At 41.5% G+C, this 26,271-nt stretch overlaps 1 protein-coding gene across 2 annotated transcripts; it reads right to left on the bottom strand.

Annotated features, from left to right (window-relative positions):
- Positions 1-315: 315 nt before the first annotated feature.
- Positions 316-25,552, bottom strand: LOC144986818 (uncharacterized). Of its 2 annotated transcripts, XM_078935059.1 has the most exons (5): positions 25,074-25,552; positions 17,282-17,749; positions 12,075-12,542; positions 6,868-7,335; positions 316-2,128 (listed from the first exon to the last, which is right to left on the bottom strand). In XM_078935059.1, the coding sequence occupies exons 1-5, from the start codon at positions 25,243-25,245 to the stop codon at positions 906-908; spliced, it is 2,799 nt and encodes a 932-aa protein (XP_078791185.1). In that variant the 5' UTR covers positions 25,246-25,552; the 3' UTR covers positions 316-905. The 2 variants fall into 2 exon arrangements, with proteins under 2 accessions (XP_078791185.1, XP_078791189.1); XM_078935063.1 differs by lacking the exon at positions 316-2,128 and having other exon boundaries at positions 2,767-7,335.
- Positions 25,553-26,271: the final 719 nt, after the last annotated feature.

The raw sequence follows: 26,271 nt of genomic DNA, 5'->3' as shown, positions 1-26,271 counted from the left end.
TAGAAACTTTATTAATCTCCCAAGGGAGAAATTAAGATGTCACACACACAAAAGCACACACACAATAAATAATAATAAAATAATAGTTCATAAAATAGCAGTTCATATCAGGCAGATTTGTTTAACAGCCGTACGGAAACAAAACCTGTTGAACCGAGCCCTGTGAAACTCTGAATCGAACCGAAATGAGATTTTAGCGAATCGTTACCCCGTTATTACACACAGATGGAAATGTATAGATCCTTACTTTTTTGCTTTTGATATTTGTGGCTTAGAGAAGATGAAAACCTAAAAAAGTTGTCCAGAAAGTCAGGATAAGACAAGACAAGACTTTATTGATCCCCGGATGGAAACTCAGTTGTTACAGCAGCCAAACAAGAAATATAGCAGTTAGAAAAACAAAATAGTCAGTAAAAATTAAAATAGTAATAAAAAGTAGAAGTAAAAGTTTATGTCATAACTAAATAAGTAAATACAGCAGCCATTTCAGCAGTCCTTAACTGTGTCATTCTATAGTCTGCTGTTGGGACAAAGGACCTCTTATAGAGAATCATATATCAAAACAACCAGTTTTATATATATATATTTTAGAAAAAATCATTTCTACACATTCAATACTCACTTGTGCCTCCCTCTAATGAAGTTACTTCATCAATATGGTATGGAGGCCATCAGCTCTGTGTACATGAAATCAAAGCTCATGTTGCTACGGAGTTTATTAGAACATTGGGGTTTCAGCCCTAGAAGTTTTAACCATTAAAAACTTATTTTAAAATATTAATTTTTTCTGAGATACAGAACTTTTCCCCCTGTAAAACAAAGTCTTCTGCTGTGGTACAGAGGTTGAGGTCGACCGCTTATCAGAAAAGTTTAGAATTTAGAGTTTACACTTAATCCTTACATTGTTAAGAAAAAGTCTTACAAGTTCTCATGTGTTTGTTGAAATTAGATCTATCACAAAAACATTTTTTACATTCTTTACAAGAAAAGGGCTTCTTTCCTGTGTGTGTTCTCATGTGTGTTTTGAGATGATATGTACGACTAAAGCTTTTATTACATTCTTTACAAGAAAAAGGCTTTTCTCCTGTGTGAGTTCTCATGTGTCTTTTGAGAGAAGATATTTGATTAAAACTTTTTTTACATTCTTTACAAGAAAAAGGCCTTTCTCCTGTGTGAGTTCTCATGTGTGTTTTGAGAGTAGATATATGACGAAAACTTTTTTCACATTCTTTACAAGAAAAGAGCTTCTCTCCTGTATGAGTTCTCATGTGTGTTTTGAGATTAGATACATGACTAAAACTTTTTTTACATTCTTTACAAGAAAAAGGCTTTTCTCCTGTATGAGTTCTCATGTGTCTGTTGAGATGAGATATACGACTAAAACTTTTTTCACATTCTTTACAAGAAAATCGCTTATCTTCTGGATGGATTCTTGCGTGAATTTTGAACAGAAATTTGTTACAAAAGCTTTTATCACATTCTTTACAAATATAACATCGTTCATCAGACCCAGTTTCCATGTAGTCAGACGGTTTAGTAATTATTCTTGAGTTTTTACCAAACTCCATGGAGGAAAGTCTCTCTTCTTTTGGAGATTGTTTGCGTTTCTTACCCAAACTTGCCTTCTTGAAGCTTTTTCTAAAATCAGAGCCACACTGACCTGCTGACATGTGAGAACTGTCCACACTTTGAACGTGTCTTTTGTCTCTTCTCTTCCTCTGATCTCTGTTCTGTGAGTCTGTCTCTTCATCTGTAGTTGATGTTGACTCTTCATGTTGGTTTTCTTCTTCATCCTGACTATCAGTTACATTAAAGCTCTGGTGATTGTTTAGATCTGCTTCACTGCTCTCATTTTCATCATAAGTAGGAATCTCCATCAAGGTATCAGTCTCCTGCTTCAGATCAAGCTGATCTTCATCCTGACTGATGCAGAAATCCACTGGCTCCTTTTTAATTTGAGAATATTCCTGTTCCTCTTGCTTGTCCTGTTCTTCTTTAATATGAGGTAGTTCTGGCTCCTCCTGCTCCTCTTCAATTAGTGGAGGTTCTTGTTCTTCCTGTTCCCCGCTGAAGTTGCTTTGTTGGTTGCACAGACCTTCCTCTTCAGTCACCCAATGCTGGGGGAGGACTGCAGAAACACAAGAAGATGCCTTATTTATGTTTTGAAGCCTGTATTGTTAAACACCCACATTTTTTTAATAGTCTCTGTCAGAATATTTGGAGGAGGAGCCCTTGAAGGATCATTGTTTGAAAAGTAAACTTCCTTGTAACACTGTCAATGAAGTGGTTTAAAAAAAAAAGTGTCTTCTCTAGGTAGCCTAGCTTTACAACACTCCGTTGAAAAAGGCCCCTACACCTCCCCCCTACGAGAAGAGCTGTGTCAGTCCATAACCTGCTGACGATAAAGAAATTAACTTTCTTGATAGTTTAAAGAAAATCTTCCTCCACATCTGTGGCAGCAAACCAATACCAGTTCCAAACAACAGATGATTTATTCCTTTCTTGGGAACAAACTTCCCACTGTCACCGGTAGCCATGCTGTCGCTTGCTGTTTCGTGTGTGCTATGATGTTGTTGTTTGTCGCTTGCCATACCGCCGTGTGAAACTAACGCTACGGAAACTCCGGAGAGCCAAAAATGCACCATTACACAAAATCTCAATTTAGTTATTTTTTAAATCGCCCGTAACAAAAAATTCGAATTAATTCTTTCAATCGCTTTATCCCCCAGGCCTAATAATAACTATGCTAGTCATGCTAATGTGGCTAAAATGTGTTAATGTGCCCTGGGGCAGACTGACAGAGGCGTGGCTGCCATTTCGCGCCTACGGCCCCTCTGGCCATCACCGGGATCATTCATACACATTCACACACCAGTGGAGCAACACTGGAGGCAAGGAGGGTGAAGTGTCTTGCCCAAGGACACAACAACATTTTGGCTGGTGGGAGCGGGGATCGAACCGCCAACCCTTCGATCATTGGACGACCCGCTCAACCACCTGAGCCACTGTCGCCCCTAGCATAGCTATCAACATTATGCCTGCACAATATAAAGCAAATTTATCATTGTCGCAATATCAAGGTGTGCAATATGCATATCGCGAAAGACAACGAAAACTGCAATAAATGGTTACCTTAAATATGCTTAAACTATCTTATGGCAGCTTGAAGTATTTAACAAAGCAAACAAATCCCTTTATGTATCTGACCAAATGGAGACCATCAAATGGACTCCTTAACATCACAGACCGATCAGATGGACATCTTTTATGTTAGATGTCCATCTCCTATGTAGATGTGGGTCATTTGGAATGTAATTTTTAAACTGTTGCAGTATAATGGAAATTATGTTTTTGGTTGTTTTGCTATATGTTCATATACTGCAAGTTATATCGTCAGCGCAATATTAATCACTAATATCGCATATCGCATGTTTTACTCATATGGTGCAGCCCTAATCAGCATCATCAACTGACTAAAAAAAAACACACATTGTTTTAGATGTTTTAAAAGTGTATTTCAACATGTTCAGTTTTAGCCATGGATGGAATGCAGTCAATTTCCACAGTATTGCGCTGAAAACTGTACGAGTAATATGAGTGTGCCACTTTTGCGAGCTCACCACACGCACGCCGTTCAAAAACTACAACTTAGTAGTTTGCAACAGTAACTTGCCATTGATGTTTAAGAAGTTACGAGACAATCAATAGAAATCCCAACGATAAGTTTCATTAGTATCTGATAATACAGGTGCTGTTTTAAAATCAAAGATGGCAGCCTCTTCCTGAGGTCAAAGTTCGAGAAAACTCCTGAGGTGTTTGAAGACTGAAATTAATGGAATGTGTGTAAAATTTCATGAAAATGAGTCTAAAAAATTAAATTTTCCTATATTCTAAAAAATTATAAAAAAACGCGAATCGTGCAATCGTAGATCTTGGCACACAATGGCCGCCAAATATAGTGTTAAGATCTAAAGATTAAAGTGCGCCCTTACTCAATGTGTTATGGTAAAGTTAGAGCCTGTGTTTATGTGTGTGTGTTCATACAAGGTGCTTGACGGTAACCTTTTGACGCTGATGTCGGCGAATTTGCAGCAGACCTTTGCATGTGCAATGTTCGGTGTGTATGGCAGACCCCATGATCCGAGGAGCATGTTCTAAATATTTCCAATGTAAATAAATGTGCCAGGTATGCACAAAAGAGAAAGTGGCTCTACGTTTCTTCATCAAGTAAAGAGGACACGGAGGCAGACACCGTTCCCCCCATCCCTCTCTACAAGTTATGTGCCCAGGCAGACATTTTCACCGGTGCGTATGGAGGAATGAATGAACGCCGAGTATCAAGCGGATTCCTTAAACGTCTAACGGACTTGCTAAGTATTCAAGCTGCCGATACGAAAGGTGAAATTCGGAGAAACTAAAGCAAGAGCTAAAGAGAAGTTTGCTAAAGAAAAGAACTGACGGAGCGAAGCACGAAAATGGCACGAAAAGCGAACTAACAACATGGCTAACGGACTAGCAAGCCTTCAAACAGCTCAGCTAGTATTTGACGGTTCAGAGGAAAGATATGAACTGTGGGAAACACGTTTTCTCGGACATTTACACAGCTTAAAGCTTAAGGAAACCATCCTTAATGAACCTGTGACCAAAGAGCACCTAGCTAATGATCAAAGCAAGAATGCCGACTGCTATGCGGAGCTAATACGGCTAATTGACGATAAGAGCTTGTCACTCGTCAGACATGAAGCCGCGGACAAAGGCAGAGAAGCTCTGAAGATTCTGAGAGACCGCTACTCGGGGAAGAGTAAACCCAGAATCATAAACCTCTACAAAACGCTAAAAAGGTTGAAGATGACAGAAAAAGAGTGCGTGACGGATTACATTATAAGGGCGGAAAATACAATCACAGCTCAACGTGATGCCGGGGAGAATATGAGTGACGGACTGCTCATCGCCATGATCCTAAGTGGACTCCCCGACTCATTTAAACCACTCGCCGTGCACATAACTCAGAATGAAGATAAAGTAACATTCACAGACTTCAAGAGGAGGTTAGGAGTCTATGAAGAGGCAGAAAAAATGAGATAGGCAGAATCAGCAGACAACATGATGAAAACCTACGCAAAACAAGAACAGACGAAAAAGAAGGCGCGCACCTACCACAGAAAAGAAGAAGAGGCTGAAGTGACATGCTACAAATGTGGAAAAAGAGGACACATAGCAAGAAAGTGCAAGCAAAAGGTGTGGTGCAACTTTTGCAAAAGTAACAGACATAAAGAGACAATAATTAAGGAAAAGGGGAGACAAGATGACGTCCGGAAGGTAACAGAGGACATGAGTGGGAGCACAGACCACTTCTTCAAGGCCAAAGCAGAGACACCAGCAAGCAAGGTGAAGATAAAAAGGCGTCATGGTCGACGCAGGCGCCACATGCCACATCCCACATCGTGAATGACATCAGGAAATTCACAGACTTTGATGAGTCCTTCAATCCAGAGAGGGACACAGTGGAGTTAGCTGACGGGACAAAGGTCAACGGGACAGCGCAATGCAGAGGAACAGCGTTGATACACCTGGTAGACTGCACTGGACAGCAGCACTGGGCATATCTCAGAGATGCCCTCTTCATGCCAACGTATCCCCATAAAATCTTCTCAGTGGCAAGAGCAGCAAATGGGGGGACAACCATCACATTCAAGAAAGGAGAAAGCCACCTGATAACGAAGAGCAGATGCAGGTTTGATATTCATGAATATGAAAAACTGTACTATTTACCCACTATTGAAGATGACAATGACAAATGCAAAGCTATTCATGATATTCAAGGTTGGCATGAAATCATGGGTCATTGCAATTTTGACGACATAAGAAAGTTGCAAGGTGTGGTGAAAGGAATGGAAGTAAAAGGGGATGTGCATAAACAGGTGAACCAATGCAGAGTGTGTACAGAAGGTAAAACCACTCAGACAAGAAACAGGGAACCAGATGGAAAGGCTGAAAAACCACTACAACTAGTACATACAGATCTAGCTGGTCCTATGCAAACTAGTTTAGATGGGTACAGATACGCAGAGTCTCTTACTGATGACTACACGGGTACCATTTTTGTATACTTTCTCAAAGCTAAAAGTAATGCAGTTTGTGCAACTGAAAAGTTCATAGCTGATGCAGCACCATACGGTGAAATAAGGTGCATTCGTTCTGATTCGTTCTTCACAAGTCAAGATTTTCAGACACGTATGGCCAAAAACAGAATCAGACACAAAAGGTCTGCACCGTACTCACCGCATCAAAATGGCACAGGAGAAAGGGGCTGGCGTACTCTTTTTCGAAATGAGCAAATGTTTACTGATGGAAAGCAGGTTGCCAGATAAGTTTTGGAATTATGCAATGCAGACAGCGGCTTATATCAGAAACAGGTGTTACAGCAGACGCACAAAGAAAACAGAGTATGAGATGTTAACAGGAAAGCAATCACATATTGCTAACATGCATAAATCTGGCTCCACATGTTTGGCCTACTAACAAGAGAAAGGTAAGTCTGAAGGCCTGTTCACACCGGGACGAATTTGACCCGCAATTTTCGCCGACGTTTAACGCCACGTGACTAAACAAAGGGCACCTTATCTTCTGGATGGATTCTTGCGTGAATTTTGAACAGAAATTTGTTACAAAAGCTTTTATCACATTCTTTACAAATATAACATCGTTCATCAGACGCAGTTTCCATGTAGTCAGACGGTTTAGTAATTATTCTTGAGTTTTTACCAAACTCCATGGAGGAAAGTCTCTCTTCTTTTGGAGATTGTTTGCGTTTCTTACCCAAACTTGCCTTCTTGAAGCTTTTTCTAAAATCAGAGCCACACTGACCTGCTGACATGTGAGAACTGTCCACACTTTGAACGTGTCTTTTGTCTCTTCTCTTCCTCTGATCTCTGTTCTGTGAGTCTGTCTCTTCATCTGTAGTTGATGTTGACTCTTCATGTTGGTTTTCTTCTTCATCCTGACTATCAGTTACATTAAAGCTCTGGTGATTGTTTAGATCTGCTTCACTGCTCTCATTTTCATCATAAGTAGGAATCTCCATCAAGGTATCAGTCTCCTGCTTCAGATCAAGCTGATCTTCATCCTGACTGATGCAGAAATCCACTGGCTCCTTTTTAATTTGAGAATATTCCTGTTCCTCTTGCTTGTCCTGTTCTTCTTTAATATGAGGTAGTTCTGGCTCCTCCTGCTCCTCTTCAATTAGTGGAGGTTCTTGTTCTTCCTGTTCCCCGCTGAAGTTGCTTTGTTGGTTGCACAGACCTTCCTCTTCAGTCACCCAATGCTGGGGGAGGACTGCAGAAACACAAGAAGATGCCTTATTTATGTTTTGAAGCCTGTATTGTTAAACACCCACATTTTTTTAATAGTCTCTGTCAGAATATTTGGAGGAGGAGCCCTTGAAGGATCATTGTTTGAAAAGTAAACTTCCTTGTAACACTGTCAATGAAGTGGTTTAAAAAAAAAAGTGTCTTCTCTAGGTAGCCTAGCTTTACAACACTCCGTTGAAAAAGGCCCCTACACCTCCCCCCTACGAGAAGAGCTGTGTCAGTCCATAACCTGCTGACGATAAAGAAATTAACTTTCTTGATAGTTTAAAGAAAATCTTCCTCCACATCTGTGGCAGCAAACCAATACCAGTTCCAAACAACAGATGATTTATTCCTTTCTTGGGAACAAACTTCCCACTGTCACCGGTAGCCATGCTGTCGCTTGCTGTTTCGTGTGTGCTATGATGTTGTTGTTTGTCGCTTGCCATACCGCCGTGTGAAACTAACGCTACGGAAACTCCGGAGAGCCAAAAATGCACCATTACACAAAATCTCAATTTAGTTATTTTTTAAATCGCCCGTAACAAAAAATTCGAATTAATTCTTTCAATCGCTTTATCCCCCAGGCCTAATAATAACTATGCTAGTCATGCTAATGTGGCTAAAATGTGTTAATGTGCCCTGGGGCAGACTGACAGAGGCGTGGCTGCCATTTCGCGCCTACGGCCCCTCTGGCCATCACCGGGATCATTCATACACATTCACACACCAGTGGAGCAACACTGGAGGCAAGGAGGGTGAAGTGTCTTGCCCAAGGACACAACAACATTTTGGCTGGTGGGAGCGGGGATCGAACCGCCAACCCTTCGATCATTGGACGACCCGCTCAACCACCTGAGCCACTGTCGCCCCTAGCATAGCTATCAACATTATGCCTGCACAATATAAAGCAAATTTATCATTGTCGCAATATCAAGGTGTGCAATATGCATATCGCGAAAGACAACGAAAACTGCAATAAATGGTTACCTTAAATATGCTTAAACTATCTTATGGCAGCTTGAAGTATTTAACAAAGCAAACAAATCCCTTTATGTATCTGACCAAATGGAGACCATCAAATGGACTCCTTAACATCACAGACCGATCAGATGGACATCTTTTATGTTAGATGTCCATCTCCTATGTAGATGTGGGTCATTTGGAATGTAATTTTTAAACTGTTGCAGTATAATGGAAATTATGTTTTTGGTTGTTTTGCTATATGTTCATATACTGCAAGTTATATCGTCAGCGCAATATTAATCACTAATATCGCATATCGCATGTTTTACTCATATGGTGCAGCCCTAATCAGCATCATCAACTGACTAAAAAAAAACACACATTGTTTTAGATGTTTTAAAAGTGTATTTCAACATGTTCAGTTTTAGCCATGGATGGAATGCAGTCAATTTCCACAGTATTGCGCTGAAAACTGTACGAGTAATATGAGTGTGCCACTTTTGCGAGCTCACCACACGCACGCCGTTCAAAAACTACAACTTAGTAGTTTGCAACAGTAACTTGCCATTGATGTTTAAGAAGTTACGAGACAATCAATAGAAATCCCAACGATAAGTTTCATTAGTATCTGATAATACAGGTGCTGTTTTAAAATCAAAGATGGCAGCCTCTTCCTGAGGTCAAAGTTCGAGAAAACTCCTGAGGTGTTTGAAGACTGAAATTAATGGAATGTGTGTAAAATTTCATGAAAATGAGTCTAAAAAATTAAATTTTCCTATATTCTAAAAAATTATAAAAAAACGCGAATCGTGCAATCGTAGATCTTGGCACACAATGGCCGCCAAATATAGTGTTAAGATCTAAAGATTAAAGTGCGCCCTTACTCAATGTGTTATGGTAAAGTTAGAGCCTGTGTTTATGTGTGTGTGTTCATACAAGGTGCTTGACGGTAACCTTTTGACGCTGATGTCGGCGAATTTGCAGCAGACCTTTGCATGTGCAATGTTCGGTGTGTATGGCAGACCCCATGATCCGAGGAGCATGTTCTAAATATTTCCAATGTAAATAAATGTGCCAGGTATGCACAAAAGAGAAAGTGGCTCTACGTTTCTTCATCAAGTAAAGAGGACACGGAGGCAGACACCGTTCCCCCCATCCCTCTCTACAAGTTATGTGCCCAGGCAGACATTTTCACCGGTGCGTATGGAGGAATGAATGAACGCCGAGTATCAAGCGGATTCCTTAAACGTCTAACGGACTTGCTAAGTATTCAAGCTGCCGATACGAAAGGTGAAATTCGGAGAAACTAAAGCAAGAGCTAAAGAGAAGTTTGCTAAAGAAAAGAACTGACGGAGCGAAGCACGAAAATGGCACGAAAAGCGAACTAACAACATGGCTAACGGACTAGCAAGCCTTCAAACAGCTCAGCTAGTATTTGACGGTTCAGAGGAAAGATATGAACTGTGGGAAACACGTTTTCTCGGACATTTACACAGCTTAAAGCTTAAGGAAACCATCCTTAATGAACCTGTGACCAAAGAGCACCTAGCTAATGATCAAAGCAAGAATGCCGACTGCTATGCGGAGCTAATACGGCTAATTGACGATAAGAGCTTGTCACTCGTCAGACATGAAGCCGCGGACAAAGGCAGAGAAGCTCTGAAGATTCTGAGAGACCACTACTCGGGGAAGAGTAAACCCAGAATCATAAACCTCTACAAAACGCTAAAAAGGTTGAAGATGACAGAAAAAGAGTGCGTGACGGATTACATTATAAGGGCGGAAAATACAATCACAGCTCAACGTGATGCCGGGGAGAATATGAGTGACGGACTGCTCATCGCCATGATCCTAAGTGGACTCCCCGACTCATTTAAACCACTCGCCGTGCACATAACTCAGAATGAAGATAAAGTAACATTCACAGACTTCAAGAGGAGGTTAGGAGTCTATGAAGAGGCAGAAAAAATGAGATAGGCAGAATCAGCAGACAACATGATGAAAACCTACGCAAAACAAGAACAGACGAAAAAGAAGGCGCGCACCTACCACAGAAAAGAAGAAGAGGCTGAAGTGACATGCTACAAATGTGGAAAAAGAGGACACATAGCAAGAAAGTGCAAGCAAAAGGTGTGGTGCAACTTTTGCAAAAGTAACAGACATAAAGAGACAATAATTAAGGAAAAGGGGAGACAAGATGACGTCCGGAAGGTAACAGAGGACATGAGTGGGAGCACAGACCACTTCTTCAAGGCCAAAGCAGAGACACCAGCAAGCAAGGTGAAGATAAAAAGGCGTCATGGTCGACGCAGGCGCCACATGCCACATCCCACATCGTGAATGACATCAGGAAATTCACAGACTTTGATGAGTCCTTCAATCCAGAGAGGGACACAGTGGAGTTAGCTGACGGGACAAAGGTCAACGGGACAGCGCAATGCAGAGGAACAGCGTTGATACACCTGGTAGACTGCACTGGACAGCAGCACTGGGCATATCTCAGAGATGCCCTCTTCATGCCAACGTATCCCCATAAAATCTTCTCAGTGGCAAGAGCAGCAAATGGGGGGACAACCATCACATTCAAGAAAGGAGAAAGCCACCTGATAACGAAGAGCAGATGCAGGTTTGATATTCATGAATATGAAAAACTGTACTATTTACCCACTATTGAAGATGACAATGACAAATGCAAAGCTATTCATGATATTCAAGGTTGGCATGAAATCATGGGTCATTGCAATTTTGACGACATAAGAAAGTTGCAAGGTGTGGTGAAAGGAATGGAAGTAAAAGGGGATGTGCATAAACAGGTGAACCAATGCAGAGTGTGTACAGAAGGTAAAACCACTCAGACAAGAAACAGGGAACCAGATGGAAAGGCTGAAAAACCACTACAACTAGTACATACAGATCTAGCTGGTCCTATGCAAACTAGTTTAGATGGGTACAGATACGCAGAGTCTCTTACTGATGACTACACGGGTACCATTTTTGTATACTTTCTCAAAGCTAAAAGTAATGCAGTTTGTGCAACTGAAAAGTTCATAGCTGATGCAGCACCATACGGTGAAATAAGGTGCATTCGTTCTGATTCGTTCTTCACAAGTCAAGATTTTCAGACACGTATGGCCAAAAACAGAATCAGACACAAAAGGTCTGCACCGTACTCACCGCATCAAAATGGCACAGGAGAAAGGGGCTGGCGTACTCTTTTTCGAAATGAGCAAATGTTTACTGATGGAAAGCAGGTTGCCAGATAAGTTTTGGAATTATGCAATGCAGACAGCGGCTTATATCAGAAACAGGTGTTACAGCAGACGCACAAAGAAAACAGAGTATGAGATGTTAACAGGAAAGCAATCACATATTGCTAACATGCATAAATCTGGCTCCACATGTTTGGCCTACTAACAAGAGAAAGGTAAGTCTGAAGGCCTGTTCACACCGGGACGAATTTGACCCGCAATTTTCGCCGACGTTTAACGCCACGTGACTAAACAAAGGGCACCTTATCTTCTGGATGGATTCTTGCGTGAATTTTGAACAGAAATTTGTTACAAAAGCTTTTATCACATTCTTTACAAATATAACATCGTTCATCAGACGCAGTTTCCATGTAGTCAGACGGTTTAGTAATTATTCTTGAGTTTTTACCAAACTCCATGGAGGAAAGTCTCTCTTCTTTTGGAGATTGTTTGCGTTTCTTACCCAAACTTGCCTTCTTGAAGCTTTTTCTAAAATCAGAGCCACACTGACCTGCTGACATGTGAGAACTGTCCACACTTTGAACGTGTCTTTTGTCTCTTCTCTTCCTCTGATCTCTGTTCTGTGAGTCTGTCTCTTCATCTGTAGTTGATGTTGACTCTTCATGTTGGTTTTCTTCTTCATCCTGACTATCAGTTACATTAAAGCTCTGGTGATTGTTTAGATCTGCTTCACTGCTCTCATTTTCATCATAAGTAGGAATCTCCATCAAGGTATCAGTCTCCTGCTTCAGATCAAGCTGATCTTCATCCTGACTGATGCAGAAATCCACTGGCTCCTTTTTAATTTGAGAATATTCCTGTTCCTCTTGCTTGTCCTGTTCTTCTTTAATATGAGGTAGTTCTGGCTCCTCCTGCTCCTCTTCAATTAGTGGAGGTTCTTGTTCTTCCTGTTCCCCGCTGAAGTTGCTTTGTTGGTTGCACAGACCTTCCTCTTCAGTCACCCAATGCTGGGGGAGGACTGCAGAAACACAAGAAGATGCCTTATTTATGTTTTGAAGCCTGTATTGTTAAACACCCACATTTTTTTAATAGTCTCTGTCAGAATATTTGGAGGAGGAGCCCTTGAAGGATCATTGTTTGAAAAGTAAACTTCCTTGTAACACTGTCAATGAAGTGGTTTAAAAAAAAAAGTGTCTTCTCTAGGTAGCCTAGCTTTACAACACTCCGTTGAAAAAGGCCCCTACACCTCCCCCCTACGAGAAGAGCTGTGTCAGTCCATAACCTGCTGACGATAAAGAAATTAACTTTCTTGATAGTTTAAAGAAAATCTTCCTCCACATCTGTGGCAGCAAACCAATACCAGTTCCAAACAACAGATGATTTATTCCTTTCTTGGGAACAAACTTCCCACTGTCACCGGTAGCCATGCTGTCGCTTGCTGTTTCGTGTGTGCTATGATGTTGTTGTTTGTCGCTTGCCATACCGCCGTGTGAAACTAACGCTACGGAAACTCCGGAGAGCCAAAAATGCACCATTACACAAAATCTCAATTTAGTTATTTTTTAAATCGCCCGTAACAAAAAATTCGAATTAATTCTTTCAATCGCTTTATCCCCCAGGCCTAATAATAACTATGCTAGTCATGCTAATGTGGCTAAAATGTGTTAATGTGCCCTGGGGCAGACTGACAGAGGCGTGGCTGCCATTTCGCGCCTACGGCCCCTCTGGCCATCACCGGGATCATTCATACACATTCACACACCAGTGGAGCAACACTGGAGGCAAGGAGGGTGAAGTGTCTTGCCCAAGGACACAACAACATTTTGGCTGGTGGGAGCGGGGATCGAACCGCCAACCCTTCGATCATTGGACGACCCGCTCAACCACCTGAGCCACTGTCGCCCCTAGCATAGCTATCAACATTATGCCTGCACAATATAAAGCAAATTTATCATTGTCGCAATATCAAGGTGTGCAATATGCATATCGCGAAAGACAACGAAAACTGCAATAAATGGTTACCTTAAATATGCTTAAACTATCTTATGGCAGCTTGAAGTATTTAACAAAGCAAACAAATCCCTTTATGTATCTGACCAAATGGAGACCATCAAATGGACTCCTTAACATCACAGACCGATCAGATGGACATCTTTTATGTTAGATGTCCATCTCCTATGTAGATGTGGGTCATTTGGAATGTAATTTTTAAACTGTTGCAGTATAATGGAAATTATGTTTTTGGTTGTTTTGCTATATGTTCATATACTGCAAGTTATATCGTCAGCGCAATATTAATCACTAATATCGCATATCGCATGTTTTACTCATATGGTGCAGCCCTAATCAGCATCATCAACTGACTAAAAAAAAACACACATTGTTTTAGATGTTTTAAAAGTGTATTTCAACATGTTCAGTTTTAGCCATGGATGGAATGCAGTCAATTTCCACAGTATTGCGCTGAAAACTGTACGAGTAATATGAGTGTGCCACTTTTGCGAGCTCACCACACGCACGCCGTTCAAAAACTACAACTTAGTAGTTTGCAACAGTAACTTGCCATTGATGTTTAAGAAGTTACGAGACAATCAATAGAAATCCCAACGATAAGTTTCATTAGTATCTGATAATACAGGTGCTGTTTTAAAATCAAAGATGGCAGCCTCTTCCTGAGGTCAAAGTTCGAGAAAACTCCTGAGGTGTTTGAAGACTGAAATTAATGGAATGTGTGTAAAATTTCATGAAAATGAGTCTAAAAAATTAAATTTTCCTATATTCTAAAAAATTATAAAAAAACGCGAATCGTGCAATCGTAGATCTTGGCACACAATGGCCGCCAAATATAGTGTTAAGATCTAAAGATTAAAGTGCGCCCTTACTCAATGTGTTATGGTAAAGTTAGAGCCTGTGTTTATGTGTGTGTGTTCATACAAGGTGCTTGACGGTAACCTTTTGACGCTGATGTCGGCGAATTTGCAGCAGACCTTTGCATGTGCAATGTTCGGTGTGTATGGCAGACCCCATGATCCGAGGAGCATGTTCTAAATATTTCCAATGTAAATAAATGTGCCAGGTATGCACAAAAGAGAAAGTGGCTCTACGTTTCTTCATCAAGTAAAGAGGACACGGAGGCAGACACCGTTCCCCCCATCCCTCTCTACAAGTTATGTGCCCAGGCAGACATTTTCACCGGTGCGTATGGAGGAATGAATGAACGCCGAGTATCAAGCGGATTCCTTAAACGTCTAACGGACTTGCTAAGTATTCAAGCTGCCGATACGAAAGGTGAAATTCGGAGAAACTAAAGCAAGAGCTAAAGAGAAGTTTGCTAAAGAAAAGAACTGACGGAGCGAAGCACGAAAATGGCACGAAAAGCGAACTAACAACATGGCTAACGGACTAGCAAGCCTTCAAACAGCTCAGCTAGTATTTGACGGTTCAGAGGAAAGATATGAACTGTGGGAAACACGTTTTCTCGGACATTTACACAGCTTAAAGCTTAAGGAAACCATCCTTAATGAACCTGTGACCAAAGAGCACCTAGCTAATGATCAAAGCAAGAATGCCGACTGCTATGCGGAGCTAATACGGCTAATTGACGATAAGAGCTTGTCACTCGTCAGACATGAAGCCGCGGACAAAGGCAGAGAAGCTCTGAAGATTCTGAGAGACCACTACTCGGGGAAGAGTAAACCCAGAATCATAAACCTCTACAAAACGCTAAAAAGGTTGAAGATGACAGAAAAAGAGTGCGTGACGGATTACATTATAAGGGCGGAAAATACAATCACAGCTCAACGTGATGCCGGGGAGAATATGAGTGACGGACTGCTCATCGCCATGATCCTAAGTGGACTCCCCGACTCATTTAAACCACTCGCCGTGCACATAACTCAGAATGAAGATAAAGTAACATTCACAGACTTCAAGAGGAGGTTAGGAGTCTATGAAGAGGCAGAAAAAATGAGATAGGCAGAATCAGCAGACAACATGATGAAAACCTACGCAAAACAAGAACAGACGAAAAAGAAGGCGCGCACCTACCACAGAAAAGAAGAAGAGGCTGAAGTGACATGCTACAAATGTGGAAAAAGAGGACACATAGCAAGAAAGTGCAAGCAAAAGGTGTGGTGCAACTTTTGCAAAAGTAACAGACATAAAGAGACAATAATTAAGGAAAAGGGGAGACAAGATGACGTCCGGAAGGTAACAGAGGACATGAGTGGGAGCACAGACCACTTCTTCAAGGCCAAAGCAGAGACACCAGCAAGCAAGGTGAAGATAAAAAGGCGTCATGGTCGACGCAGGCGCCACATGCCACATCCCACATCGTGAATGACATCAGGAAATTCACAGACTTTGATGAGTCCTTCAATCCAGAGAGGGACACAGTGGAGTTAGCTGACGGGACAAAGGTCAACGGGACAGCGCAATGCAGAGGAACAGCGTTGATACACCTGGTAGACTGCACTGGACAGCAGCACTGGGCATATCTCAGAGATGCCCTCTTCATGCCAACGTATCCCCATAAAATCTTCTCAGTGGCAAGAGCAGCAAATGGGGGGACAACCATCACATTCAAGAAAGGAGAAAGCCACCTGATAACGAAGAGCAGATGCAGGTTTGATATTCATGAATATGAAAAACTGTACTATTTACCCACTATTGAAGATGACAATGACAAATGCAAAGCTATTCATGATATTCAAGGTTGGCATGAAATCATGGGTCATTGCAATTTTGACGACATAAGAAAGTTGCAAGGTGTGGTGAAAGGAATGGAAGTAAAAGGGGATGTGCATAAACAGGTGAACCAATGCAGAGTGTGTACAGAAGGTAAAACCACTCAGACAAGAAACAGGGAACCAGATGGAAAGGCTGAAAAACCACTACAACTAGTACATACAGATCTAGCTGGTCCTATGCAAACTAGTTTAGATGGGTACAGATACGCAGAGTCTCTTACTGATGACTACACGGGTACCATTTTTGTATACTTTCTCAAAGCTAAAAGTAATGCAGTTTGTGCAACTGAAAAGTTCATAGCTGATGCAGCACCATACGGTGAAATAAGGTGCATTCGTTCTGATTCGTTCTTCACAAGTCAAGATTTTCAGACACGTATGGCCAAAAACAGAATCAGACACAAAAGGTCTGCACCGTACTCACCGCATCAAAATGGCACAGGAGAAAGGGGCTGGCGTACTCTTTTTCGAAATGAGCAAATGTTTACTGATGGAAAGCAGGTTGCCAGATAAGTTTTGGAATTATGCAATGCAGACAGCGGCTTATATCAGAAACAGGTGTTACAGCAGACGCACAAAGAAAACAGAGTATGAGATGTTAACAGGAAAGCAATCACATATTGCTAACATGCATAAATCTGGCTCCACATGTTTGGCCTACTAACAAGAGAAAGGTAAGTCTGAAGGCCTGTTCACACCGGGACGAATTTGACCCGCAATTTTCGCCGACGTTTAACGCCACGTGACTAAACAAAGGGCACCTTATCTTCTGGATGGATTCTTGCGTGAATTTTGAACAGAAATTTGTTACAAAAGCTTTTATCACATTCTTTACAAATATAACATCGTTCATCAGACGCAGTTTCCATGTAGTCAGACGGTTTAGTAATTATTCTTGAGTTTTTACCAAACTCCATGGAGGAAAGTCTCTCTTCTTTTGGAGATTGTTTGCGTTTCTTACCCAAACTTGCCTTCTTGAAGCTTTTTCTAAAATCAGAGCCACACTGACCTGCTGACATGTGAGAACTGTCCACACTTTGAACGTGTCTTTTGTCTCTTCTCTTCCTCTGATCTCTGTTCTGTGAGTCTGTCTCTTCATCTGTAGTTGATGTTGACTCTTCATGTTGGTTTTCTTCTTCATCCTGACTATCAGTTACATTAAAGCTCTGGTGATTGTTTAGATCTGCTTCACTGCTCTCATTTTCATCATAAGTAGGAATCTCCATCAAGGTATCAGTCTCCTGCTTCAGATCAAGCTGATCTTCATCCTGACTGATGCAGAAATCCACTGGCTCCTTTTTAATTTGAGAATATTCCTGTTCCTCTTGCTTGTCCTGTTCTTCTTTAATATGAGGTAGTTCTGGCTCCTCCTGCTCCTCTTCAATTAGTGGAGGTTCTTGTTCTTCCTGTTCCCCGCTGAAGTTGCTTTGTTGGTTGCACAGACCTTCCTCTTCAGTCACCCAATGCTGGGGGAGGACTGCAGAAACACAAGAAGATGCCTTATTTATGTTTTGAAGCCTGTATTGTTAAACACCCACATTTTTTTAATAGTCTCTGTCAGAATATTTGGAGGAGGAGCCCTTGAAGGATCATTGTTTGAAAAGTAAACTTCCTTGTAACACTGTCAATGAAGTGGTTTAAAAAAAAAAGTGTCTTCTCTAGGTAGCCTAGCTTTACAACACTCCGTTGAAAAAGGCCCCTACACCTCCCCCCTACGAGAAGAGCTGTGTCAGTCCATAACCTGCTGACGATAAAGAAATTAACTTTCTTGATAGTTTAAAGAAAATCTTCCTCCACATCTGTGGCAGCAAACCAATACCAGTTCCAAACAACAGATGATTTATTCCTTTCTTGGGAACAAACTTCCCACTGTCACCGGTAGCCATGCTGTCGCTTGCTGTTTCGTGTGTGCTATGATGTTGTTGTTTGTCGCTTGCCATACCGCCGTGTGAAACTAACGCTACGGAAACTCCGGAGAGCCAAAAATGCACCATTACACAAAATCTCAATTTAGTTATTTTTTAAATCGCCCGTAACAAAAAATTCGAATTAATTCTTTCAATCGCTTTATCCCCCAGGCCTAATAATAACTATGCTAGTCATGCTAATGTGGCTAAAATGTGTTAATGTGCCCTGGGGCAGACTGACAGAGGCGTGGCTGCCATTTCGCGCCTACGGCCCCTCTGGCCATCACCGGGATCATTCATACACATTCACACACCAGTGGAGCAACACTGGAGGCAAGGAGGGTGAAGTGTCTTGCCCAAGGACACAACAACATTTTGGCTGGTGGGAGCGGGGATCGAACCGCCAACCCTTCGATCATTGGACGACCCGCTCAACCACCTGAGCCACTGTCGCCCCTAGCATAGCTATCAACATTATGCCTGCACAATATAAAGCAAATTTATCATTGTCGCAATATCAAGGTGTGCAATATGCATATCGCGAAAGACAACGAAAACTGCAATAAATGGTTACCTTAAATATGCTTAAACTATCTTATGGCAGCTTGAAGTATTTAACAAAGCAAACAAATCCCTTTATGTATCTGACCAAATGGAGACCATCAAATGGACTCCTTAACATCACAGACCGATCAGATGGACATCTTTTATGTTAGATGTCCATCTCCTATGTAGATGTGGGTCATTTGGAATGTAATTTTTAAACTGTTGCAGTATAATGGAAATTATGTTTTTGGTTGTTTTGCTATATGTTCATATACTGCAAGTTATATCGTCAGCGCAATATTAATCACTAATATCGCATATCGCATGTTTTACTCATATGGTGCAGCCCTAATCAGCATCATCAACTGACTAAAAAAAAACACACATTGTTTTAGATGTTTTAAAAGTGTATTTCAACATGTTCAGTTTTAGCCATGGATGGAATGCAGTCAATTTCCACAGTATTGCGCTGAAAACTGTACGAGTAATATGAGTGTGCCACTTTTGCGAGCTCACCACACGCACGCCGTTCAAAAACTACAACTTAGTAGTTTGCAACAGTAACTTGCCATTGATGTTTAAGAAGTTACGAGACAATCAATAGAAATCCCAACGATAAGTTTCATTAGTATCTGATAATACAGGTGCTGTTTTAAAATCAAAGATGGCAGCCTCTTCCTGAGGTCAAAGTTCGAGAAAACTCCTGAGGTGTTTGAAGACTGAAATTAATGGAATGTGTGTAAAATTTCATGAAAATGAGTCTAAAAAATTAAATTTTCCTATATTCTAAAAAATTATAAAAAAACGCGAATCGTGCAATCGTAGATCTTGGCACACAATGGCCGCCAAATATAGTGTTAAGATCTAAAGATTAAAGTGCGCCCTTACTCAATGTGTTATGGTAAAGTTAGAGCCTGTGTTTATGTGTGTGTGTTCATACAAGGTGCTTGACGGTAACCTTTTGACGCTGATGTCGGCGAATTTGCAGCAGACCTTTGCATGTGCAATGTTCGGTGTGTATGGCAGACCCCATGATCCGAGGAGCATGTTCTAAATATTTCCAATGTAAATAAATGTGCCAGGTATGCACAAAAGAGAAAGTGGCTCTACGTTTCTTCATCAAGTAAAGAGGACACGGAGGCAGACACCGTTCCCCCCATCCCTCTCTACAAGTTATGTGCCCAGGCAGACATTTTCACCGGTGCGTATGGAGGAATGAATGAACGCCGAGTATCAAGCGGATTCCTTAAACGTCTAACGGACTTGCTAAGTATTCAAGCTGCCGATACGAAAGGTGAAATTCGGAGAAACTAAAGCAAGAGCTAAAGAGAAGTTTGCTAAAGAAAAGAACTGACGGAGCGAAGCACGAAAATGGCACGAAAAGCGAACTAACAACATGGCTAACGGACTAGCAAGCCTTCAAACAGCTCAGCTAGTATTTGACGGTTCAGAGGAAAGATATGAACTGTGGGAAACACGTTTTCTCGGACATTTACACAGCTTAAAGCTTAAGGAAACCATCCTTAATGAACCTGTGACCAAAGAGCACCTAGCTAATGATCAAAGCAAGAATGCCGACTGCTATGCGGAGCTAATACGGCTAATTGACGATAAGAGCTTGTCACTCGTCAGACATGAAGCCGCGGACAAAGGCAGAGAAGCTCTGAAGATTCTGAGAGACCACTACTCGGGGAAGAGTAAACCCAGAATCATAAACCTCTACAAAACGCTAAAAAGGTTGAAGATGACAGAAAAAGAGTGCGTGACGGATTACATTATAAGGGCGGAAAATACAATCACAGCTCAACGTGATGCCGGGGAGAATATGAGTGACGGACTGCTCATCGCCATGATCCTAAGTGGACTCCCCGACTCATTTAAACCACTCGCCGTGCACATAACTCAGAATGAAGATAAAGTAACATTCACAGACTTCAAGAGGAGGTTAGGAGTCTATGAAGAGGCAGAAAAAATGAGATAGGCAGAATCAGCAGACAACATGATGAAAACCTACGCAAAACAAGAACAGACGAAAAAGAAGGCGCGCACCTACCACAGAAAAGAAGAAGAGGCTGAAGTGACATGCTACAAATGTGGAAAAAGAGGACACATAGCAAGAAAGTGCAAGCAAAAGGTGTGGTGCAACTTTTGCAAAAGTAACAGACATAAAGAGACAATAATTAAGGAAAAGGGGAGACAAGATGACGTCCGGAAGGTAACAGAGGACATGAGTGGGAGCACAGACCACTTCTTCAAGGCCAAAGCAGAGACACCAGCAAGCAAGGTGAAGATAAAAAGGCGTCATGGTCGACGCAGGCGCCACATGCCACATCCCACATCGTGAATGACATCAGGAAATTCACAGACTTTGATGAGTCCTTCAATCCAGAGAGGGACACAGTGGAGTTAGCTGACGGGACAAAGGTCAACGGGACAGCGCAATGCAGAGGAACAGCGTTGATACACCTGGTAGACTGCACTGGACAGCAGCACTGGGCATATCTCAGAGATGCCCTCTTCATGCCAACGTATCCCCATAAAATCTTCTCAGTGGCAAGAGCAGCAAATGGGGGGACAACCATCACATTCAAGAAAGGAGAAAGCCACCTGATAACGAAGAGCAGATGCAGGTTTGATATTCATGAATATGAAAAACTGTACTATTTACCCACTATTGAAGATGACAATGACAAATGCAAAGCTATTCATGATATTCAAGGTTGGCATGAAATCATGGGTCATTGCAATTTTGACGACATAAGAAAGTTGCAAGGTGTGGTGAAAGGAATGGAAGTAAAAGGGGATGTGCATAAACAGGTGAACCAATGCAGAGTGTGTACAGAAGGTAAAACCACTCAGACAAGAAACAGGGAACCAGATGGAAAGGCTGAAAAACCACTACAACTAGTACATACAGATCTAGCTGGTCCTATGCAAACTAGTTTAGATGGGTACAGATACGCAGAGTCTCTTACTGATGACTACACGGGTACCATTTTTGTATACTTTCTCAAAGCTAAAAGTAATGCAGTTTGTGCAACTGAAAAGTTCATAGCTGATGCAGCACCATACGGTGAAATAAGGTGCATTCGTTCTGATTCGTTCTTCACAAGTCAAGATTTTCAGACACGTATGGCCAAAAACAGAATCAGACACAAAAGGTCTGCACCGTACTCACCGCATCAAAATGGCACAGGAGAAAGGGGCTGGCGTACTCTTTTTCGAAATGAGCAAATGTTTACTGATGGAAAGCAGGTTGCCAGATAAGTTTTGGAATTATGCAATGCAGACAGCGGCTTATATCAGAAACAGGTGTTACAGCAGACGCACAAAGAAAACAGAGTATGAGATGTTAACAGGAAAGCAATCACATATTGCTAACATGCATAAATCTGGCTCCACATGTTTGGCCTACTAACAAGAGAAAGGTAAGTCTGAAGGCCTGTTCACACCGGGACGAATTTGACCCGCAATTTTCGCCGACGTTTAACGCCACGTGACTAAACAAAGGGCACCAATGTGAGTGTGCACACCGACGCGAAAAAACGCCACGCGTCACTTTTTAAAAAACGCCTCGGGTTCGTTTTTTTGGTCTGACCCGCCGCCTTCGAAATCTATTCGACCAATGAGGAATGGCGCTTTTGCACACATGTCTGGAGCTTCTGAAGTTACAGTAAAACACAACTTGGGGGCGCTCAAACACAAAACTGCCTACACAGCCACGAAGAAATAATGACGGACATTTTAAAATATCCCCGAACCAAGCACCAGTTGGAGCTACTGGTGCTTGAAATATTCATGTTTTCTTTGTATGATTCTGACAAGCGCGTAAATACCTGCTCTCTTCTTCTGAGTGAAAAGTGACTTTAAGAAGCGTAAAGTTGCGCAGCGCCACCTTGTGTACAGGAGTTTTTCTGTTTTACATTAAGCGCCATCTAATGTCAGGGAATGAAATTGCATGTACACTCAGGTCATCGTCAGCGAAAATCGCCTGGGTGTGTAATCAAAAAAAGTGGCGAAAAAAGCTGGAGAATAACGCCTGGCGAATATTCGTCCCGGTGTGTCCGGGCTTTGAAGGCTTGTTCACACCGGGACGAATTTCGCCCGCAATATTCGCAGACGTTTAAAGCCTCGTGACTAAACAAACGGCACCAATGTGAGTGTGCACACCGACGCAAAAAAACGGCACGCGTCAAAGCGTCACTTTTTAAAAAACGCCTCGGGTTCGTTTTTTTGGTTTGACGCGCCGCGTCGGAAACTATATGACCAATGAGAACGGCGCTTTTGCACACATGTCTGGAGCTTCTGAAGTTACAGTAAAACACAACTTGGGGGTGCTCAAACATCAAACTGCCTTTCTGAGCACACAAACCAGCGAAGAAGATAGACGCCAAGTAGCGTCTACACTGCTGCGAACAAATAATGGCGGACATTCTAAAATATCCCCGAACTAAGCACCAGTTGGAGCTACTGGTGCTTGAAATATTCATGTTTTCTTTGTATTCTGAAAAGCGCGTAAATACTTGCTCTCTTCTTCTGAGTGAAAAGCGACTTTAAGAAGCGTAAAGTTGCGCAGCGCCACCTTGTGTACAGGAGTATTTCTGTTTTACATTAAGCGCCATCTAATGTCAGGGAATGAAATTGCATGTTCGCTCGGCTCATCGTCAGCGAAAATCGCCTGGGTGTGAACACAAAAACGTGGCGAAAAATGCTGGCGAATAACGCCTGGCGAATATTCGTCCCGGTGTGTACGGGCCTTGAGTCAAGATGTAATGACGGAGTTTTTGTTGGATCTGACAAGTATAGCTCAGCTTACCTGGTCTACTACCAGAATGAGAGTAAAGTCCAGAAGCACAGGCTGGTAAAGTTCATTAATAGGGCTACAAGTGAACAAGAAACATAAACACCAGAGCCATTTTTGGAGTGTGTGGATGGAATGTTTCCTAGAGAAACAAATGATGATGATCCAACAAAGATGGAAAAAGAAACAGGTAAAAATGTTGACACTGACTGAGAGGCTCCTGAAACTCTCACAGAAGAGGCAGACCAATCCTGTGTGGGGAAACCCCGGGAGACAGCTCAAAGAAAGAATCCAACACTAACCAAAATGAAACCAGCTTATCTCCAAGACTATGACACTGAAGGTAACGACAATCTCCAAATGTGTGTAGATTTCTGTTACAGAGCAGTGTGTGATCTCCCCAATACCTACCAGGAAGCAGTAGCATCCAGCTAATGGGAGATTGCTACGGAGGAAGAAATGAAGTCACTGATAGACAACAAGACTTTCACCCTCACTAAGTTACCTGCAGGCAGGAAAGCAGTGGGGGGAAGGTGGGTCTATGCCGTTAAAACAGACGTTGACGGAGGTGATAAATTTAAAGCGAGGTTTGTGGCTAAAGGCTATAACCAGAAAGAAGGGACAGATTTCAGTGAGACTTTTACACCCACGGCAGACATGACAAGTGTAAGGATAGTGATGCAAAAAGCAGCACAGGAAGGTTTAATCCTACACCAAATGGATGTAAAGACAGCCTATTTGCATGCTCCAATAGACTGTGAAATATTTGTGGATCAACCTGAAGGTTTTGAAAAGAAAATTAAATCAGGTCAAAAACTGGTATGTAAGCGACATAAGTCACTTTACGGGCTAAAGCAATCAGGTCGAAACTGGAACTTATTGCTACACAAGTATTTGACGGAAAACGGTTTTGAACAGAATCCTGCAGATCACTGTCTCTATTCTATGAAAAGGGAGGATGAAAACATGATCCCTGTGATTTGGGTTGATGATATTATTCTAGCTGGAAGCAGCAAACTGGCTCTAAGTGACGTAAAACAAATGTTAAATGACAGATTTAAAATGAAGGATTTGGGAAGATTGAAACACTTTTTGGGTATTGATTTCCATCAAAACGAAAACTAAGTAAAAATGTTGCAGAAAACATACATATATAAGATCTTAGAAAGATTTGGAATGGAAGACTGCACACGTTGTGAACAGAAACTGATCTATTCTGACAACTGGAGCATGTTCTACATATTTCCAATGTGAATAAATGTGCCTGTTATGCACAAAAGAGAAAGTTGCTCTACGTTTCTTCATCACGCAAAGAGGACACGGAAGCAGACACCCTCCATCCCTCTACATATAGGTTGTGTGGGAAATCGTTTCTTGAGATTTTCGCAATAGAGAGAACTACAGCGTATGCTGCTGACATTAAGTTATTGACTAAATAAATGAAGAAACCTGAGATCAGCTGCTGAAAAACGCAGAATTAAATCCCATCTGATGAAGGAGAAATCAGTGAGAGATGAAGGGCTTCTCTTTTGATGAAGGTAACATACCTATGTGGTGTAGCTGCAGCTGTGGTTTCCAGATGACATCCAGCAGTCTGCGCTGACGACAGAGCTCCTGCTCGTACTGGACGATGGTTCCTTCACAGAGTCTGCAGATTTCTTCAGCAGCAGCAGCTAGTCGCTCGCTGATCAACTCTCTCAGAGGCTGAAGTGAGGACATGGTTCCTGCTCCGATCTTCAGCTCCAACTCCCACAAACCCCGCCGTCCTCTTCACTGCAGCTCCGATCGATCATCTGCTAGTCTCACAATCACAGCAATCCACGTTGTCTTTCCGTTCAACACTTCTTCACTCATTTACGACACTTTGGAAAATGCTGAGAGTTCCCACACGAACCACGTATCGTCCTTTCTGTCCAAAAACCTCACAAACGTCCCAAAAAGACACCGCCGTCCTCTCAACACAAGCTAACGCTGCTAGCCTGCTAACAAGCCCCTCATGCTGTTTACTTCCGGGTCACGTGCAGAAACTTTATTTTGAAAGAAACGTATAAACTGCTTAACTGAACCTCAATATGGTCCAAAATACTTGCAATCGATTTAAAAAGTTTTATTTTGGGAGATAATAAAGAAACAGTTTAAAAAAAAATCAAAATAGTTTTTTTTTCTCAACTTTATTGAACAAAACATAAACATACAAAATCCAGCATCAAAGACTCAGAAAGAGCATCAGCAGTGATAGTCAATGTCATCAATCCAAACTTATCGAATCATCTCAAGAAAAAAATAATAATAATAATAATAAAATAATCAGAAATATATCCAAAATAGAATATGCTGATAGAAAAATAAATTATCTTAAAATATATAAAAGGGGATTACAAAATAATGATAATAATAATATTTATAATACAAAGTTTTCTTAGAGGAGGGGATTACCTATCAAACAAAAAAGCACAAATTATTTCAGTGTTACTTGCTTTGGGTGTGTTAATTTTTTTTATATATTCATAAAACTGGATCATCTCGAACTTAAATATGGTGAAGTTGGGAGTTGTTTTTTTTTATTCTGCACTTATGAATGTAAAATTTGGAAAGGAGAAGTAACAAATTAATACTTTTTTCTACTTTTTTATCATCCGAATTAAAATATGCAACTATTTGTTTCAAATTTAAAGCAACGTTACAGTTAAATTTGCTGTTTACAAAGCATTCTAATTGGTTCCAAAATTCAAGGGAAAGTTTACA

Source organism: Oryzias latipes, chromosome 2 (genome assembly GCF_053564925.1).
Source record: "Oryzias latipes strain Hd-rR chromosome 2, Olatipes_Hd-rR_3.1".
Lineage (NCBI taxonomy): Eukaryota > Metazoa > Chordata > Actinopteri > Beloniformes > Adrianichthyidae > Oryzias > Oryzias latipes.
Note: the sequence above shows the minus strand (reverse complement) of the source record. Positions and strands in the feature narration are given on the sequence as shown.